The sequence below is a fragment of the Triturus cristatus genome, chromosome 9 (assembly GCF_964204655.1).
Source record: "Triturus cristatus chromosome 9, aTriCri1.1, whole genome shotgun sequence".
Taxonomy (NCBI): Eukaryota; Metazoa; Chordata; class Amphibia; order Caudata; family Salamandridae; genus Triturus; species Triturus cristatus.
This window is the reverse complement of record NC_140592.1, coordinates 885,715,782-885,734,920: the sequence shown is the minus strand read 5'-3', so window position 1 is coordinate 885,734,920 and position 19,139 is coordinate 885,715,782. Positions and strand designations below refer to the sequence as shown.

General features: G+C 49.5%; 1 protein-coding gene across 2 annotated transcripts in view; it reads right to left on the bottom strand.

The window, feature by feature from the left end:
- Positions 1 to 19,139, bottom strand: part of SETD3 (SET domain containing 3, actin N3(tau)-histidine methyltransferase) — a 452,863-nt gene that overhangs the window by 313,063 nt on the left and 120,661 nt on the right. For both annotated transcript variants that reach the window (XM_085626427.1, XM_085626428.1), the window contains exon 5: positions 6,750 to 6,822. In XM_085626427.1, coding sequence (XP_085482553.1) covers positions 6,750 to 6,822 — 73 coding nt within the window. The remainder of the gene's footprint in view (positions 1 to 6,749; positions 6,823 to 19,139) is intronic.

Sequence of the window (19,139 nt, the reverse complement as noted above, 5' to 3'; positions counted from 1 at the left end):
TGTAGGCATTTAGAGGCCGGAGGTCGAGAATGGGTCTGAGGGTCCCGTCTTTCTTTGGTATTAAGAAATATAGGGAGTAGACCCCTAGATTTTGTTGATTGACGGGGACCTGCTCTATAGCGTGTTTTTGGAGGAGTGAGAGTACCTCTTGTTTGAGCAGTGTGGAATGTTCTTGAGACATTGGACGGTGCCTTGGTGGGATATTGGGTGGGGTAGATGTTAGTTCGAGACAGTACCCTGACCGAATCATTTGGGTCACCCATTTGTCCGATGTTATGGACTCCCATGTGTGGATAAAGTCTTGTAGTCTGCCCCCGACCGGAGTGGGATGGTCTGGGGGGAGCGGAGGGGAGTCATTGTGAGGGTGGGGTGGCAGAACGGGTGTTGTTGGTTTTGCCCCTGCCCTTATTGTTGTTGCCTCTGTAACCGCCCCTTTGATTGCCCTTTGAAAAGGTATTTTGAGGAGGGGACTTGTAGGAGGTAGAGGCGTTATCGGTGGAGGAGCCTCTGCCTGTGCCACGAAAGGACGAGCGTCGAAAGGAACGTTTAGAGGCTTGTGTTTGGAGTGCTCCCATAGACTTTGCTGTGTCTGTGTCCTTTTTCATCTTTTCCAACGCTTCGTCTACCTTTGGCCCAAAGAGAGTTTGCTGGTCAAAGGGGTGATTGAGTATGGACGCCTGGACTTCAGGCTTGAACCCTGAGATCCTGAGCCAGGCATGGCGACGAAGCAGGACACTTGTATTTATGGCTCTAGAAGCAGTGTCGGCTGCATCGAGGGCACACTTAATGGAGGTGTTTGTAATTAGTTTACCCTCCTGTATCAGGTCATGAGCCTTGCGCTTGTGTTTTTCTGGAAGGTGCTGCATAAGAGCCTCTAGTTCGTCATAGTGTGCTCTGTCATATCGCGCAAGCAGTGCTTGTGTGTTTGCAATGCGCCACATGTTTGCAGCTTGGGAGGCGGTGCGTTTACCAGACGCGTCCAGAAGTTTAGATTCCTTGTCTGGCGGTGGGGCTTCTCCTGAGGATTGGGAGTTAGCCCGCTTTCTAGCTGTGGAGACAACTAGGGAATCTAGGGGAGCAGGGCCCTTAATGTATGCAGGGTCTGTGGGTGCCGCTTTGTACTTCTTCTCTATTCTAGGGTTCAGTACTCTGGCCCTGACAGGGTCTTTGAACACCTCTGTAGCGTGCCTGGTGACGCCCTTAAGCATGGGTAAGATAGAAGTAGATTTGTCTTGTATGTCAAATGTATACAGTAGGAAGTCTTCTTCCACTGGTTCACTGTGCATGTCCACCCCATGATAGTGTGCTGCTCTCTGCACTAAATGATGAAACCCTAAGGCGTCCTCTGGAGGAGACGGCCTGGATGGGTATAGGTCGTCCTGAGGTATATCTGGTATATCAGGGTTATTGTAATCCTCCCATGGGTCTGGGGTCCCTGGTGGAGTGGGATCCACTGGGGCGTCCGCCGGGTAATTGTCCGGGTCCCCGTCATCCGGATCTGGGGATGGGGCCGGATCGTAGTGAGGTGGAGGTGGCGGAGACCTGGGAGGGGGAGGGGGTGGAGGTGGTGGAGGAGGTAGGGGAGGCGGTAGTGGGAAGGGCACTCTGAGGGGTGAAGTAGCAGAGTCCTTCCTTTTGGGTGGTGGAGGAGGAGCCGGAGTATCAAGGCGTCTTTTCTTGATAATTAAAGTCAATAGTCCAGTCTTTGGATCTTTGGACAGAGTCTTTTGTAGAGGGTCTGGTGTAAACAGAGCCAGTGGCGTCGAATCGTCCGTCGGCACCGGTGATTTCGGAGCCGAGGGCTTCGATGGTTTGTGTGCGCCATGCTTTTTTGGGGCCTCCTGTTTTTTCGGCGTCGAAGGAGTTTTCGGCGTCGGAGCGTCGGTGCCGACAGATTTATGTTTGTGTTTGGTCGGCACCGAGAGTCCAGGCTTCGGCACCGGTGGCTTCGGAGTCGAGCTGGATATTGCTTTCTTCGGTGCCGGATGCTGTTTTTCGGCACCGGGCGTCGGCTGGCTCGATCCCGAGCTGCCGTGAGACTTTGGATGCTTCGACACCGAGCCCGAAGGTGGGGTGATCGAAGCTTTGGTCTTGGTTTTGCCCAGGCCGGCAGGCGAGGGAGTAACCTGAGTCTCTTTGGTTTTGGGCGCGGGGGTGGGAGGGGGCACAGTACTCACGGCCCGCTGCGCCGGTGTGATGTCCTCCACGTCGGAGTCGTCGGCTTCGGAAGCGCTGACGACGTCTTCTTCCTGCTCGGTGTGTGTTTGCCCCGAAGCTTCGGCGCCGTCTCCGAAGATGTCCGGTGGAGCTGCAGACGATGAGTGCGCCATGGTGCGTCGAGCTTTTCAATCCCGGATGGTTTTCTTCGATCGAAAAGACTTACAGGCGGGGCAGTCTCTGGCCTCGTGTTCTGGAGAGAGGCAAAGATTACACACCTGATGGAGGTCGGTGTGGGGAAATTTAGACCCACATTTTGGGCACTTTTTGAACGGAGTCCTTTCCATCGGCCGGGACCGGAGTCGAGGAGGGCCCGAAGGCCGGTGCCGATGTACGGGATGGAGAAAAGTGCCGCTTCGAGAGATGAAGATGATGATGAAGAAACTCGAAGATACGAGGATTTTCCGTTGAGGCTGGAACCGTAGAAGTTCGAAGCCGGAGCACGAAGTATCACATCCGAGCCCGATGGCGGAAAAAAACAATCTGAGGATGGAGCCGAAGCCCATGCGCAGTACGGACCGAAGGAGGAGTCACCAAACTCGTGACTTCCAAAGACTGTCCAAGAAGAAAAACAAACTGCAAACATCCGGGCCCAACACCAGATGGCGACCTATGCTAAGTGTACAATCTGCAGCTCATATGCCTCGAACACTGTATTTCCAGTTGAGAGTGGGCTCGCTGCCTCTTAAATCTTGTACATCTAGGTGGTCGAGCTCAGGTGACGACAAGTGCCCAGTCTGTTTATCATGTAGTGAAACAATTGTCCATATGCTATTTGTGTGCCCAGCTTATGCTGCCCCGCGCCGGATTTGGTTGAAACCTATATGTAAAATGTTGGGTACGAGGAAGAGTGCGGAGGCAGAAAGGATAATATGTACTAGCACCTTATTGTATATCTCTATAGGAGCTACCAAATTTCTGGGGTGGGCGTGGGTAATAAGGCTAAAACTTACAATAACACAAGCAAATTTGACTGTTTAAGCTAGATAGCCGTAGATTGATTGATAATATGAAAAATATATTGCCCAGGCAGCAGATTTACTCTATTGTCAAAATTAACTGGAAGTGAACAAAAGAAATGATGATACTGTACAATTTTTTTATTGCAATTCTTTATCTGTTTTTTTAAGGCAATTTCTTAACTCTTTTTAATTGTAACCTGCTCCAGTGGTAATAACTATTGTAGGATATTTATCTCTGTCACATATTTTATTAGATTTTAGCTGTATTCCGGAATAATCATGTATACATATGTAAAATGCTTTTATGACAAAGTGTCGAATAAAGCTTTTTGGACTGGACTGGTATCTACTTAATTGTGTCTGAAAGCTAGAGATGAACTAATTCATGTCCATTCCCTTTCATGGCCACCTTCCTTACAGTGGTCTCCAGCTGTTTGTTCTCTATCTGGTAGTACCCTACCTGGCTTGCCTGGAGTTGCTGACTATTTATGTCCTGTGTAGAACACCGATGAATTTGCATCCACATGGCCCAACTATAAAAGGTATCTTGTGGTGCAACCTTATATTTGCATCTACGAGTAGTATCACTATGTGTCTTGCGAGAACTCATGACATTTCCTAGGTCTGTTTTGATGACCTTCTTTAACATGGAAGGAACTGGCTGGTCCTCTGTTCTAATCACACTGTTGATGACTAAGGGGCTAATTATGAGTTTGGCGGTCTGAGGACAGCCAAATTCATGTTGGTAGCGGTGGCGGTCCAGCCACCGCTGTACTGGCAGTCTGACCACCATATCACAACTTGATCGGTCAGACCGCCATGGCACTGCCACAACTGCCAGCGATCAGAGTTCCCTGGTGGTGGCGCAGAAGTCTGAGGGCTGCAATATGCTTGGTGGTGCCCGCACCGCCAAGCATATTAAGACTTTCCTCACCGCCAGTGGTTTTATGGAGGTTTTTACTCCATGAAACTGCTAGCGGTGAGGAAATAATCTGAGCCCTGCAGGGCCCCCGCTTGGGCATGTGCACGGTGTGCATGCCGGGGGGGGGGGGGATGTTGTGCCCCCCTGTGTGATTGCACCCCAGTCCATGCCGTGCAGGAACATACACTGACGGTCCCCCGGTGGTGCAGATTAAGGATCACCTATGAGCCTTTAAACGGCTCCACCGCGGGACCGCCACTCCACCCGCCCGCCCGCCATACTAGTAACCTGGAAGGCGGGCGGCAGCCCAGCTTGGTAGTGTGGGAGCAGAACGGTGGTGTTGCAGCCGGCTCCCACACCACCAAACTCGTAATCGGGCCCCAAGTCATTCCCCACTTTCATCACCTGCATGGACATTTTGTGATGTTGTGGAGCTTTCCCAAGAACTCCAAAGGAAGCATTTATGCCAATTTTCACCAAATTCATACAAATCAGCATTACGGACTAACGTCATACTCCGTCTTAATTTGGTTTTACAGTTAATGCAGTGGTGCATTGACAAAGTATGTTGCACGAAAAGCATGGCTTGCAATGGCTTAAAGCATGAGACCTGCTAGACATACATTTCTATTACTGATATTTTTGGTGCTGTAGCAGTACATCATCTTGCTGTCTCTTTCTGAATTTATCTGAACTGCATATTGGCACGAGGCAGATCCTTGTTGAGGACAATTACCTTTTGCATTTCGTTCAAGATGGGGCTGATCTTGAGCCCCATCCAATGTTACCTATATGTTTGAACCCTTTGGTAGATATCTAAGATGGAAAAATCACCTATTTGAGTCAAAGCCCAATGAATAGTAAGCTTGTGTGCTTCAAACTTGATATGCTCACATGGTCATCCATTTATTGTTGTTTATCTGTAATGTAAGCAAATCTAGCACGGAGGTAGATTAGTGTAGTATTAGGGTGGATTTTAGAGGATCCACCTGAAAAAGTGGATGATCAACCCCATTCTGCAGGTTTGTGGATATTCGTTCACAGTGTGCTGGGTGCTAGTTTCCAGCCCTGAAAATGCTTGGTAATTTACTCTCTTCACAGGCAGGAGCACATGCATTTTCCAGGTGGTAAATGGGAAGTAGCATCTATAAAATTAATGTTTGCTAAAAGCAGATGTTTATTTCATGAGGAAAAATATTTTGCCCATGGAGGAAAAAAGGGTCTCCTAGTGCATTAGCATTTTACGTCACATTTCTACATCAATAAACCTTCACCTTTGCTATATCAAAGTGTCCATATTTTTACCTGTGAAGCGTCCTGGGAATCTGCAAAAGTTGGAGATTCCCAGGAGTACATCTGGAATTCTTTGTGAAATCCTAGAAAATGTAACATTTGCTAAAAACACACAGTATCTCTCCAGGAACACATTTCTGATTTAAAAAAAAAAAAAAAAAAAGATTTTTTTAAAAGTCTTGTCCTACGTCTTTGTAAAATGATACATCTAATGAAGTCTTGCCAGAGTAAGCAAGCTACCTGACAGATCTCTCATAAGATATGGATCTAGCAGGCCTACATGGTGCTTGGAAATCAATTACACATACAGACAAGAAATGATACTGTAAAGTAAGGAGTTAATATTATGTCATACGAATTTATAAAGATAAATTGCTCTGTTCTAACATTCGTGCATTAATTTTTGATATTCATAAGGAAATACTCTTTCGTGTAATCTAAATGTTTGCAGAAACAGTATTCACTAAAATGTTGCAGCTTTATTATTTTTGGCATTTTAACATGGCTTTGCCAGATGACAAAAATTAATTCAATTCTTTTAAATGAACTTACCAACAAAAGACTCCTCACAAGAGAGTCACTGAAGTAACACATGTAAAGAAATAAGAAGACTGCTATCTAGGAGGAAAATCGCTGGATGGAAGTGATCAAAGAGGAAATTACTGTGCAATTGATATTATTACTAAAGCGTAGATGTGTTTTTTGCTGATTGATTATTCAAAGAGTCACACAGATTCAAGAGGCAAGTTGGAAACAAAAACAGTTATAGGGTCAGAGGATAACATTAGAAAAACAACTACAATACTGAGTTCTCTGTTGAAAGAGCTTCATGGCAAGTAGTGGGGAACATTTTAGGAGTGCTTGGTCAAAGACAATATTCTTATGACATTTTAATATTTCGCCTGCCTGGTGATTCTTCAAACATTGTCTACATCTCTCATCTGGCTACTATAGAGTGGCATTCTAAGCATGCCTCAAAGTAGCAGTGTTTATATATTTTAACAGTCCAGTAATGTTTTCAGTCACGCAATAAACCGTAGTATTTATTTAGTAAGACATGGCTGAGTTTATACCCTTTTGGATTCAGGACCAATGTAGTAATTATCAATTAGCATTAAAAAAAAGCATAATCCTTCACACTTATTGAACCGGTGCGCTATTCTTTTGTCAATTGTAAAAAGATCAGCCTGTGTAGGTGAAGTAGAAAAATCTGCTTTCGTGTTAAGATGAGTGGAAGGCTCAGAAAAGTAGTGCTACATTTGTCAAATTGCCTGTGAGTAACTCTTACAAGTGGCAAACAACTGAGCAACCACTTTCATCTTCAAACAGCTTACTACAAAATTTCAAAATCTTACCCAAAATAGAATTTTTTGCTGATTCGACAGTCATCAGCATTTTTCTAGGAACCCAAAGAAACAGTTCATCTGCCTAAAAATAGAAAACAAAGAAAATTAGAAAATTACATATTGCAAGTACATGCTTTTATTGAAACAACTAATGAAAATGGGAATGAAGGGTCCTCTAATGAAAAATTTTACATTATACCATTTGGTGCTTTAATCTCTCAAGCACTGCTTTCTGTATATTGTATGTTTGGAAGGCTCAGCTGACACAAAATGCACATTTTCCCCCCCTTGACTCGTGGACATTTTAAGGGCACCAACTTTCTCCCTAACAGTTCCTAAATATATAGCCTGAGACTATTTTTGAAACAAGTACAGTTTAGATTGTTCACTTTTAAAATATCTCAAAGAACATCACTATTATCAAGACATTTTGTTTGTACTTATCTGTGTCCACTGGAGTTAGGCTTCTTTCCACCCAGTTTTGAGAAATTCTTCTCAGAAGAGAGTCTGATATTGGGCTGGATATTTTGAGTGAGTTGCTCTTATGTGGTAACTTGCTGTTGTGAACAGTGAAAATGAACTATTAGGGATATCGGAATGATTTGTAGAGAGTTATATTTAATGTTCTCTGTCTTGAGCTGGGATTTGGAAGTGTGACATGTTCTTTTTAGAGTTTATTGTTGGGCTACCCTGTACAGCAAATGCACAAAAAGTGGTGGGAGGCTGCTTGAAGAACAAGTTACTTACCTTCGGTAACGATGTATCTGTAAGAAACATTAGTTAGTTAGATTCCTCACCTTAGAATATCCCCAGGCGTCAGACTGGATCCGGAAGATTTTTCGTCAGCAATACCCCTTGCGCGTCGCTAGGCGTCGTCTGCGGCTCCGCGTCCGTCGTCGGCGTTGTGCGCCGGAATGACGTCGGAGTATTTAGACGCCGCCCTCGCGCGCTGACGTCAGTTCTTGTACATAGCTTTCCGCGCCAGGAACGCAGAGCCATGCAAAGACCGACACTGGTGCCAAAAAGAAAATCTAGGGGCCTGAAAAGGATAACCTTAACCCTAGATGTCAGTTCGCAGAACGGGGAGGATGGGTGGGTCGGTGAGGAATCTAACTAACTAATGTTTCTTACAGATACATCGTTACCGAAGGTAAGTAACTTGTTCATCTGAAAGAAACACGTTAGTTAGATTCCTCACCTTAGAATAGATACCCAAGCAATACCATCCCCGGTGGTGGGTCTGCGAACCAAGATCACACCAGAAAGTCCTGGAGGACAGAACGGCCAAAGAAGCCATCCCTCCGGACTTGGCTGTCAAGGCAATAATGCCTGGCAAACGTGTGTAGCGAAGCCCACGTTGCCGCCTGACAGATGTCCTGCAAAGGGACACCTCGTCCCAAAGCAGTAGCAGCCGCCGTGGCCCGAGTAGAATGGGCGCGCAGCCCAACAGGAGGGTCCTTTTTTGCCAAGGAGTAACAAATTTTGATGCACAACACGACCCACCAAGAGATGGTCCGTTTGTGCACAGCTTTCCCCTTCTTAGCACCCACGTATCCAACGAAAAGTTGGTCGTCCACCCGGAACTGCTTTGTGCGGTCCAGATAAAAGGAGAGGGCACGTTTTGGGTCCAGACGGTGGAGCCTCTCTTCCTCTTTGGAAGGATGCGGAGGCGGAAAGAAGGTGGGCAAGGTGACAGACTGCCCAAGATGAAAGGGGGTCACCACTTTCGGAAGAAAGGAGGGACGAGGCCGAAGGACAACCTTGTCCGGATGAACAGAGAGAAAAGGAGGCTTTGAAGATAAAGCCTGGAGCTCACTCACCCGTCTAGCCGAGGTGATGGCTACCAGAAAAGCAGTCTTAAGCGTCAGCAGACGAAGAGGACAATATGAAGAGGCTCAAAGGGAGCGCACATTAGAAATGTGAGAACAAGATTCAAGTCCCACTGAGGCATTACAAAAGGGACAGGAGGGAACGTGTGAGTAATGCCTTTTAGAAAGCGTGTAACTACAGGGGACTTGAAAAGAGAAGGCTGATCAGGAAGCCGCAAGAAGGCAGAGATGGCAGCAAGATAACCTTTCAAGGTGCCCAGGGCAGAGCCCTGCCGGGCCAAAGAAAGAAGAAGGAGCAGAACCTCAGAAAGAGGGGCGGAAAGGGGATCCACAGCCTTTGCTGTGCACCATGCCACAAATTTGTTCCACCGGCAGGCGTATACCGTCTTTGTGAAGGGACACCTGGCTGCCAGAATGATATCACAGACTTCAGGATGCAAGTCAAATGGCATCAACTGCCGCCGCTCAATCTCCACGCATGGAGGTGGAGGCTGGACATGTTCGGGTGGAGGACCGTCCCCTGCTGCTGCGACAGAAGATCCTCCCGAAGGGGCAGACGTATCGGAGGATCGGTCAACATACTGAGTAGCTCGGGATACCAGTACCTTCGTGCCCAATCCGGAGCCACCAAGATGACTTGGGCCCGGTCGTGCCTGATCTTCTTCAGCACTCTGGGCAGAAGTGGTATAGGCGGAAAGGCGTACAACAGACCGCAACTCCACTCGTGACGAAAAGCGTCGCCGAGCGAGTGCCGCCTTGGAAATTCCAACGCGCAGAACTGCTGACATTGCGCGTTCTCTTCGGTGGCGAATAGATCTAACCAAGGCTCTCCCCACTGCTGAAAGAGACCTTGCGCCACTTCGGAGTTCAGACGCCATTCATGATCCATCATGCACCGGCGGCTGAGTTCGTCTGCTCTGGCGTTCAGAGAGCCCGCCAGATGTTGAACCACTAGGGTGACGCCCTGGTGTTCCAGCCACGTCCAGAGGCGCAGAGCCTCCTGACAAAGGGTCCACGACCCCACCCCGCCCTGTTTGTTGCAATACCACATGGCGGTGGTGTTGTCCGTGAACACCTGCGCGACACTTCCCCTGACAGAGGGAAGGAAGGCTTTCAGTGCAAGTCGGATCGCTCTCAACTCCAACAGGTTGATGTGGAGACGAGACTCCGCCGGAGACCAGAGGCCTCTGATCTCCGCCTCTCCCATATGGCCACCCCATCCCAGGATGCTCCGGTTGGGGAAGGGAGAGGCTCTTGCCCTTGACCCAATCGCGGTCCGTGAGCCACCACTGCAACTGCCGTGCAGTGCCCTCCGAGATCAAGACATGGTCGGACAGGTTGCCGTGATGCTGGGCCCACTGAAACTTCAGGTCCCACTGCAGAGCCCGCATGCGCCGCCTGGCGTGATGCACTAGTAGGATGCAGGAGGCCATCAGCCCCAAAAGCCGCAACACTAGCCTGACCGAAACCCAGGATAGAGGCCGAAAGATGGGAATCAGGGCCTGAATATCCCGGACCCGCTGTTCCGGCGGATAGACCCGGAACTGCGCCGAATCGAGAACCGCTCCGATGGAGAGGAGCTTCTGAGAGGGACTCAAGTGTGACTTCGGCACGTTGATGGAAAATCCCAGCAAATGCAGGAGATCCGCCATAGTCTGGAGGTGGGAGACGACTGTCTGGGGCGAGCCCGCCTTCAACAACCAGTCGTCGAGATAGGGGAGACTGGAACCCATGATCAGCGCAGATGAGCTGCGACCACCGCCATCACTTTCGTGAACATCCGAGGGGCACTGGTGAGGCCGAAGGGGAGCACGGTAAACTGAAAGTGCTCTTGGCCCACCGTGAACCGCAGGTAACGCCGGTGGGCCGGCAGGACGGGGATGTGGAAATATGCGTCCTGCAAGTCCAAGGCTACCATCCAGTCTCCAGGGTCTAGGGCAGCTAGAACCTGAGCCAAAGTTAACATCTTGAACCTTTCCTTCCGGAGGAAGGCATTGACGTTCCGGAGGTCCAAGATAGGGCGTAGGCCTCCTTTGCCCTTCTTGGGAACCAGAAAGTAGTGGGAATAACAACCACGACCTACTTCTGGGCTCGGAACGCGCTCGACGGCCCCCTTGGCCAAGAGGGCCGAAAATTCCTCGTGGAGAAGAGTCAAATGATCCCCCGAGATACGGTGGTGCTGCGGTGGCATGGCTGGAGGGGTCGTCTCGAAGGGGAGGGAGTAGCCCCTTCGGACGATTTGCAGCACCCACCTGTCCGATGTGATGGACCGCCAGTGGAGCAGGTGATGGCGAACTCTGCCGCCCACTGGCGTGGAATGGGCCTGAAAGCTCGGACTAGGAAGGCTTCGAGGCGGATGCTGCCGGGGTGGAGGTGGGCTGACCGCGTCGTCCTCCAGAACCGCCTCGGCGGAAACCACGTCCGCGCGCAGGTTGGTTCTGCGGCTGGTGGCTAGGCGCACGTGAGGAGGCACCCCTTCCTTGGCCACGAAAGGCGGAAGTTTGCGACCGCGGGGCCGAGAGGCCCAAGGACTTGGCCGTAGCCCGGGAATCCTTAAAGCGATTCAGCGCACTGTCCGCTTTCTCGCCGAAAAGGCGAGTGCCATCAAAGGGCATGTCCATGAGGGTGCTCTGGACATCGCCCGAAAAGGACGTGGACCGCAGCCAGGCGTGACGTCTAAGCGCCACTGAGGTAGAAATCGCCCTACCCAGCGAGTCCGTAGTGTCAAGCCCACATCGGATAGCATGTCGTGCTGCATCCCTCCCATCGGCCAGAGCCTGGGTAAGTCGTGTCTGGACCTCCTCCGGACACAGGGGCAGCACGTCCTCCACCGTATCCCACAGAGAGGTCCAAGAGGCAGGCGGTGTTCAAAGACCGCAGACCCAAGCTAAGGGAGGGGAACAGCTTCTTGCCGAACTGTTCCAGCCTCTTGGAATCCCGGTCCGGCGGAGCGGTAGGGAAGGAGGATTGGGAGGTAGAGGCCTGGATAACCAGGCTCTCGGGGGTAGGGTGTTGGGACAGGAAACTGGGGTCGCCCGGAGCAGGGCGGTGGCGCCTGGCGACGTTCCTATCCACAGGAGGAACTGTGGAGGGCTTGGACCAGGTGCCCTGCAGAACGTCAGTGAGGGCCTCATTGAATGGCAGCAGAGGCTCAGTGGAGCTTGCTGCAGACTGAAGCACCTCAGTGAGGACGTTAGTCCTCACAGCCACGGCAGGTAGCTCGAGCCCAAGGGCTGCGGCCGCCTTGCGCAGCACCACAGAGAAAGCAGCACCCTCCTCCGAAGCCACAGTCGGAGGAGAGATGAATCCAGTGTCCGGAGAGGTATCCAGACCACTGGCCTCCCCCAGTTCATCTGCCCAGTCCTGTGACAGTTGAGCCTGAGCAGCCATAGGATCCTCGGATCCCTCCCAGTTGTCCCCATCATCCGATTCCTGGTATGCAGGAGGAAGGATCGGAGCCGGGCGATAGACAAAATGTGTCTCCAGCGGCGCCGAACGCGGCGTCCATCGACGCCGTATCGGCGCCGTGCCCGGACCGGGGCTGAACCGGGGCTCGACGCCGAGCGGAGTCGGCATCGGAGGTGGTACCGGTGTCGACACCGGCGAAGGAGGCGTGACGAGGTCGACCGGCGTCGGCGGGGACTCGGGAACGGGTCCCTCGGGCGCTTGCGGCGTCGAGGCCAGAGCCACCGGCAGGCAAGGTCGCCCAGTCGGGTCCGCGGGGCCCGAAGGCGCGCCAGCGGGCGTCGACGGCGGAGCCAGGCTCCTCATGGCCGAGAGGAAGGCACTGACTTCCGCCGGCGTCGCGTCAGTCCCAGGGACCGGTGGGTATGGGGACTTGCGCGGCGCCGGCGCGGGGGTGGAACCACCCTGACTCTCGGCCAAGTCGCGCGACCGGCGAGGGGAGTCCGAAGAGCGGTGTCGCCTCTTGGACTTCCTGGAGTGCTTCGACTTACCCGAAGACTTGGATCCCGACGACCGATGATGACGTCGGCTGCGGCTCCGCGACCGATCCTTGGACCTCCTCCTGGACCGGGATCGAGAGGGGCGCGGAGCAGAGTGGCGAATCTCGAGAAGCTTACGGGACCGCTCCCGTCTAGCCTTCGAGGTCAGGGCCTTGCAGTCCGAACACGACTCCGCGTCGTGGTCGAGGCCCAAGCAGTAAAGGCACCGGCGGTGATGGTCCGTAACCGACATCAAGCGGCTACAGTCAGCACAGGCTTTAAAACCAGGCATCCTACCGGCACCGGAGTCGAGACAAGATCAAAAAGGATCGAAAAAGTTAGTCAAGAGTCTGATGCGTATGGGCTATGCTGTGGACGGGTTGTGTAAGCGTGGGTGTGGTTCTTTGGGGACCTTTCTCCATATTTTGTGGGAATGCCCGGAGGTGGCGCGATTCTGGCGTGGTGTGCATGAGGTTTTGCAGGCAGTCACGCATGTGCCGCTGCTGCCCGAGGCGAGGAGATGTCTCCTGAATGTGTGGGAGCCAACCGACTACTCAGTGCCGCAGACGTGGTGGGTGACTCTGGGATATATGGTGGCCAAGCGTGATATTGCGCAATTGTGGGGTTCCCAGAGGTCACCGACTGTCTCGGCGTGGAAGGACAACATGGATTGGTGTATGTTTCGGGAAAAGGTGGTGTATGTTGCGAGAGGTAAGCCTGGGAAATGGGTGAAAGTGTGGGGCCCCTGGAACGCCTACCGTGGGGGAATCTGTACCCCGCCGCTGATGCCTGATCCGTCACCGGCCCCGTCTCCTTAGCCTGCTTGTCTTCCTGGTTCTGGGCATTGAGTCCACTTTGTCTCCGTCCCGACCTATCCCCCCCCTTGATATTCCTGTGTATCGGTAGGGTCCCCCCCAGGGGAGCACATGCTATTGTTTCCGATTGTGGGTTGCCTTGTGGACTTGTTTTTTTCGTTATTTATATAAAAATGAAACCGTTGTGTGGGGTCCGGATGGTGTGGCTGCCAACGCTTCTCTCAACTCCTGTGATCCCACTTCTGCCGCAGCGTGTGTTCTACTGTTTGTATTATATGCTCTTTTTGTTTGCTAGCGGCCGGCCTGAAGGTTGTAGGCCCATCTTTGTATATCTTTTGGATTCTGTAATAAACTGTTTCAAAAAAAAAAAAAAAAAAGACCAAGTTAGTCAAAAAATGACTAAAGGGGTAGCTCTCCCGGATCTGCGCTTACTGGCGCGGAAAAAAGAAGAACTGACGTCAGCGCGCGAGGGCGGCGTCTAAGTACTCCGACGACGTCATTCTGGCGCACGACGCAGACGACGGACGCGGAGCCGCAGACGACGCCTAGCGACGCGCAAGGGGTATTGCTGACAAAAAATCTTCCGGATCCAGTCTGACGCCTGGGGATATTCTAAGATGAGGAATCTAACTAACGTGTTTCTTTCAGATATAAGTCTAACCACTGGCAATCGCTCCCGGCAGAACTCCAACCCATTGTTATTTTGCTCACCATTACACCTCAGTTTGGACTCCGCCATATGCAAATCAGTCTTGACCCTGTTCCTCGCGTGAACAGTCCAGCCCAAGCAAAGTCCTCCCTGAACCGGAAAACAAGCAACCCAGGACCGGTTTCGTCCTAGTTATGGGCTCGTCAATCGGGTACAGCTAGTTCCAATGACATAGTGAGCATGGGATCCACATCTTGGCATATCCATGCCACTTAGGGCGGTACATGAAACACACAACAGGTGACAGAAGGCTGATTGCAACCCTGTACAGTAGCCAAAGAAATATTCTATAAGGGTTAAAGTACCCCCTGCCGTACATTATAAGGCTATTGCAGGTCACAGAGGAGTTCAATAACCATATAAAGGAACAAGGCTGAAGGCGGAGTCAGTATATAAGGTTATGGAACTCAGAGTTACATACAATATCGTTATCATGTATGGCAGGGGTTACTATATCACATATAATACTTGATCAAACCATCACCTTTCCCACTAACCGCTTAAAACCTTGGTGCGTAACTCTTTCATATGAAAGAGCGAGCTAGTTTGCAAACATGAAGAATAAAAATAAAAAGTGTAGTACAAAACTAACATCAAAAACCTGTTAGATATTTGTTGCAAGCAAGTATTAGAAGTCAGTTTTAAAAAAAAAAAGCTGCAATATCCTTGAATGCGTAGAAACATGCCTGCAGAAACATTCTAGCTTTTCTCTATCTAAGGAGTGCAAAAAATAAACATTCTCTCTGCTTGTCATTGTAAGCTATAAAAATAGAGCAGGGGAAAGGAAAGCAACGTTATGTGTTTGTGGCTTTAAACAGCTCCTTTAATTATGCTCAGTGATCAGACCTGTCTGGCTTATAGGTAAACATCCCGTGATACAGTGCAGGCTGTATAATAAGAGAATCACCTTAAGTAACTGAGCAATCATTTACTTAATGGTAACGTATCGAATAAGTGAGAGCACGTTACCAGCCCTTTCACATTAGGAAAGGGCAGGACATTATCAGTGTGTGTCCCCAGTGACAATCAGTTAAGGATGTACTGGGCCTCTGCATGATTACCACTGCGCCTTAAACCAGCAGGCCCAAATCATATGACTGGCTTGGGTGTATGAAGTCTCGGGATCTCCTAGGCAGTGTACAGTTCAGAGGGTGTGGGAGTCTCGGGATCTCCTAGGCAGTGTACAGCTCAGAGGGTGTGAAAGTCTCAGGATCTCCTAGGCAGTGCACAGACCAGAGGGTGTGGGAGTCTCAGGGTCTACTAGGCAGTGTACATATCAGAGGGTATAGGAGTCTCTGATCTCCGAGGCAGTGCACAGACCAGAGGGTGTGGGAGTCTCAGGGTCTCCTAGGCAGTTTACATATCAGAGGGTATAGGAGTCTCTGATCTCCGAGGCAGTGCAAGACCAGAGGGTGTGGGAGTCTCAGGGTCTCCTGGGCAGTGCACAGACCAGAGGGTGTGGTAGTCTCGAGATTTTCTAGGCAGTGTACAGATCAGAGGGTGTGGGAGTCTCGGGATCTCCTAGGTAGTATATAGATCAGAGGGTGTGAAAGTCTCAGGATCTCCTAGGCAGTGCACAGACCAGAGGGTGTGGGAGTCTCGGTCTCCTGGGCAGTGCACAGATCAGAGGGTGTGGAAGTCTCTGGTATCTCCTAGGCAGTGGAGAGATAAGAGGGTGCAGAAGTCTCTGGGATCTCCTAGGCAGTGCACAGATCAGAGAGTATAGGAGTCTCAGGGTCTCCGAGGCAGTGTACAGATCAGAGGGTGTGGTAGTCTTGAGATCTTCTAGGCAGTGTACAGATCAGAGGGTGTGGGAGTCTCAGGGTCTCTAACGCAGTGTACAGATCAGAGGGTTTGGGAGTCTCAGGGTCTCCTAGGCAGTGCACAGATCAGAGGGTGTGGCAGTCTCTAGGATCTCCTAGGCAGTGCACAGATCAGAGGGTGTGGAAGTCTCTAGAACCTCTAGGCAATGTACAGATCAGAGGGTGTGGAAGTCACTGGAATCTCCTAGGCAGTGTACAGATCAGAGGGTGTGGAAGTCTCTGGAATCTCCTAGGCAGTGTATATACCAGAGATGTCTCCAAGCATGGAGCCCGGCCCAAGTTGCTACTTTCAAATTCTCATATGTCCATGCCTCTGGAAAGCTGCAGATGAAGCTTTAGATGTTGTGGATTGAGCAAGACACCTTGCCATTCACTGCTTTGTTACCTTTGATTAAACCACCATAGGGGATCCTCGTTTTCTGACATTCTAAAAACAGACACCCTTTCCAAGTAAAAATTAAGAGCCCTAGAATTATCCAGGTTGTGATGGGTTTCCTCAGCCAAGAAAGGGGAAGGTTATTGAGGGAAAACCATAGTTCAGATGAAATACATTCAAGACAGAAAGAATAAAAGAGGCATGTTCTCGCACCACAAGCTGTGGTGGAAAATACAAGGAGATGATGGACTGTGCGCTAAAACTTTTCAGACACTCACCCCCAGTCACAGATCTGGGTTGAATCCATCATCATTCTTTAGCTCACTTCGCCACCTCAGTTCAGACCCAGCAATATGCAAATCAGTCTTGGTCCTGTGCCTCATGGGATCAGTCCAGCCCGAACTGCCAAGCCAGGTCTTCCCTGAATCGGAAACAAGCATCCTCGGACCGGATTCTGGGTAACACCCTTCATCAGCCAGGCTAGCTTGAATCCAGTGGCAAAGTGAGCAAGGTACCCACGTCTGTCCATACCCTGCCAACTTAGGGCAAACAAAGCAAACACAAGGATAAGTCTTTGAAGGGGATAGAGCGAACTTCACAAGTGCTCCTAGCAGATGTGTTAAGGTTGCAAAATGCTGTGAATTCAAACGACTTGGCATCTTCGACTGCTGGGAGGGCAAGGGCACTGGGGAAAAAAAGGCCATCAAAATATCTGCCACATTTTTAAGGAGGAAACCGTCTTTCAGTATATTGTGTAAACCAGCAATAGCAGAGATAATGGTTACAGGAATTAGGTCAAATAAATCAGCTAGATAGATCATATATATAAAGAAATAATCAAAGGAGACAGGTAAAGGTTCAAGAGCCCCTTAGACCAAAATTACTGACACCTAGAAACGTCTTTCTAAGAGACACACAAGGCTAACACTAGAATCTGACAAACCTGGAAAAGCGTAGGCTACCTTTTAAGGAAGCAGGTTCTCAAGTTCAGCAATAGAATGGAAGGGTAGAGAATTATCCACTTTTACTGAACCTACAGATTTGCAATTTGGGGACGTTCTAGAATGTTGGCTTTTGAAGAACAAAATTGAACAAAATGAAGGCATGTCTTGCCGCAGTCTGCGGCACTGAGGGCAGCATAGATTCACGAAAAAACAACGCTACCCAAGGGGTATGAGACAGAACAAGAATGCAGCTAGGCTCGGACCCACTACAAAACAAGAAGGCTTGACTGTATCTCAGTAGAGGAACGGAGCAACAACATCCAGACAATATGGCCAGTGAGAAGGTAGCCTCAACCACCAGCTATTCCCTGGTGACTAGTACACAAACTGGGCAGCTTGCATATAAATAGAAAAATGCCCCACCACAGCAATCGACTTGAGAGGAGTTCCCGATATTAAAATGTAAAAAGAACAATGAATACACAGTAGCAAAGAGGCCAGATATGTAATATAGGCCCAGAGATGACTGAGGAGGTGACTAAAGATCTGCTTGCTCTTCTGTAAGTAGGGGACAAAAATCCTCTGTTCACCAAACAAAGTGTGCCTAAAGAACCAGATTTAAACAATGGATTGAAAACTGTGGGGCCTGAAACTTTCCTAAAGATGTACGGAAAAACTGTCAGGCGCTGTAGAAGGTAAGTAGAGTGCTAACAGCAAATCAAGCCAAGATCATCATCTAATGAGGTTCCCAAGGAAATTGAATCCACTATGCGCCCAGATAATAGCTTTGAGGCCACTTACTGCTCCAGGACCTTCCCAAGCCTAAACTTCATTTAAAGAATGATAATGATACAATTGATTGTTTAGAGAAAGGCAAACATTCTATGAATTTTAATGTAATGAACCCTGGGTCGCGAAGTCTCGATGTTGCAATGAAAAATGCAAATGAACTCCTTAAATGAGAAATGTTGATGACAGAACCAGCACCTTTTGGCAAGCTATTCACACGAAATTCGAGTCTCACTTAGTTTTAAAAGGCAACAATTTTAGCACTATGTCACAACAAGCCCAAGAAAGAACTCCCCTAGCGGTGGTCACCTGTATCGGTTGCGGCAGTTTGAAATAAAGTTTTAAGGACAGCCTGACCCACAGAAGCTTGTTGCTTTGCTTGTACATCAACACAATAGTGTTTAGTGAAGGTGTGTGTTGTAGACCATGTGGCTGCCTTACAAATATCTAAGGGAAAGTTTCCTAAGAATGCCATGGAAGCCCCTATTTTGCGTGTGGAATGCGCTCTAGGGGGAACAGTTAGTGTGCGTTTAGCCCTTTGGTAGCATATTTGGATACATTTAACTATCCACCTAGCTATCCCAGATTTGGAAATGGGGTTGCCTTTATGTGGTGGAGAGAAAGCAACAAACAATTGTTTTGTTTTGCGGAATGATTTTGTTCTGTCAATGTAGTAAAGAAGGGCTCTTTTAACGTCTACGGTACGAAGAGCTCTTTCAGCTACCGAGTCTGGATTTGGGAAGAACACCGGTAAGTCTACTGATTGGTTAAGATGGAACAGAGATATGACTTTTGGAAGGAATTTCGGATTTGTTCTAAGAACCACTTTGTTACGGTGTAATTGTAAGAATGGTTCTTGTATGGTTAAAGCCTGAATCTCGCTTACCCTTCTGAGGGATGTGATCGCGATAAGGAAAGCCACTTTCCATGTGAGGAACTGTAGTTCGCATTTATGCAGAGGTTCAAATGGGGCTTCCATGAGCCTTGTAAGAACAATGTTTATATTCCATACTGGAGAGGGCGGTAATCTGGTAGGAATAATCCTTTTTAGTCCTTCCATGAAGGCTTTGATCGCCGGTACTCTTAAGAGTGACAAGTGTTGTCTATTTTGTAAGTAGGCTGCTAATGATGCTAGGTGGAGACGTATGGAGGAGTATGCCAAATTACATC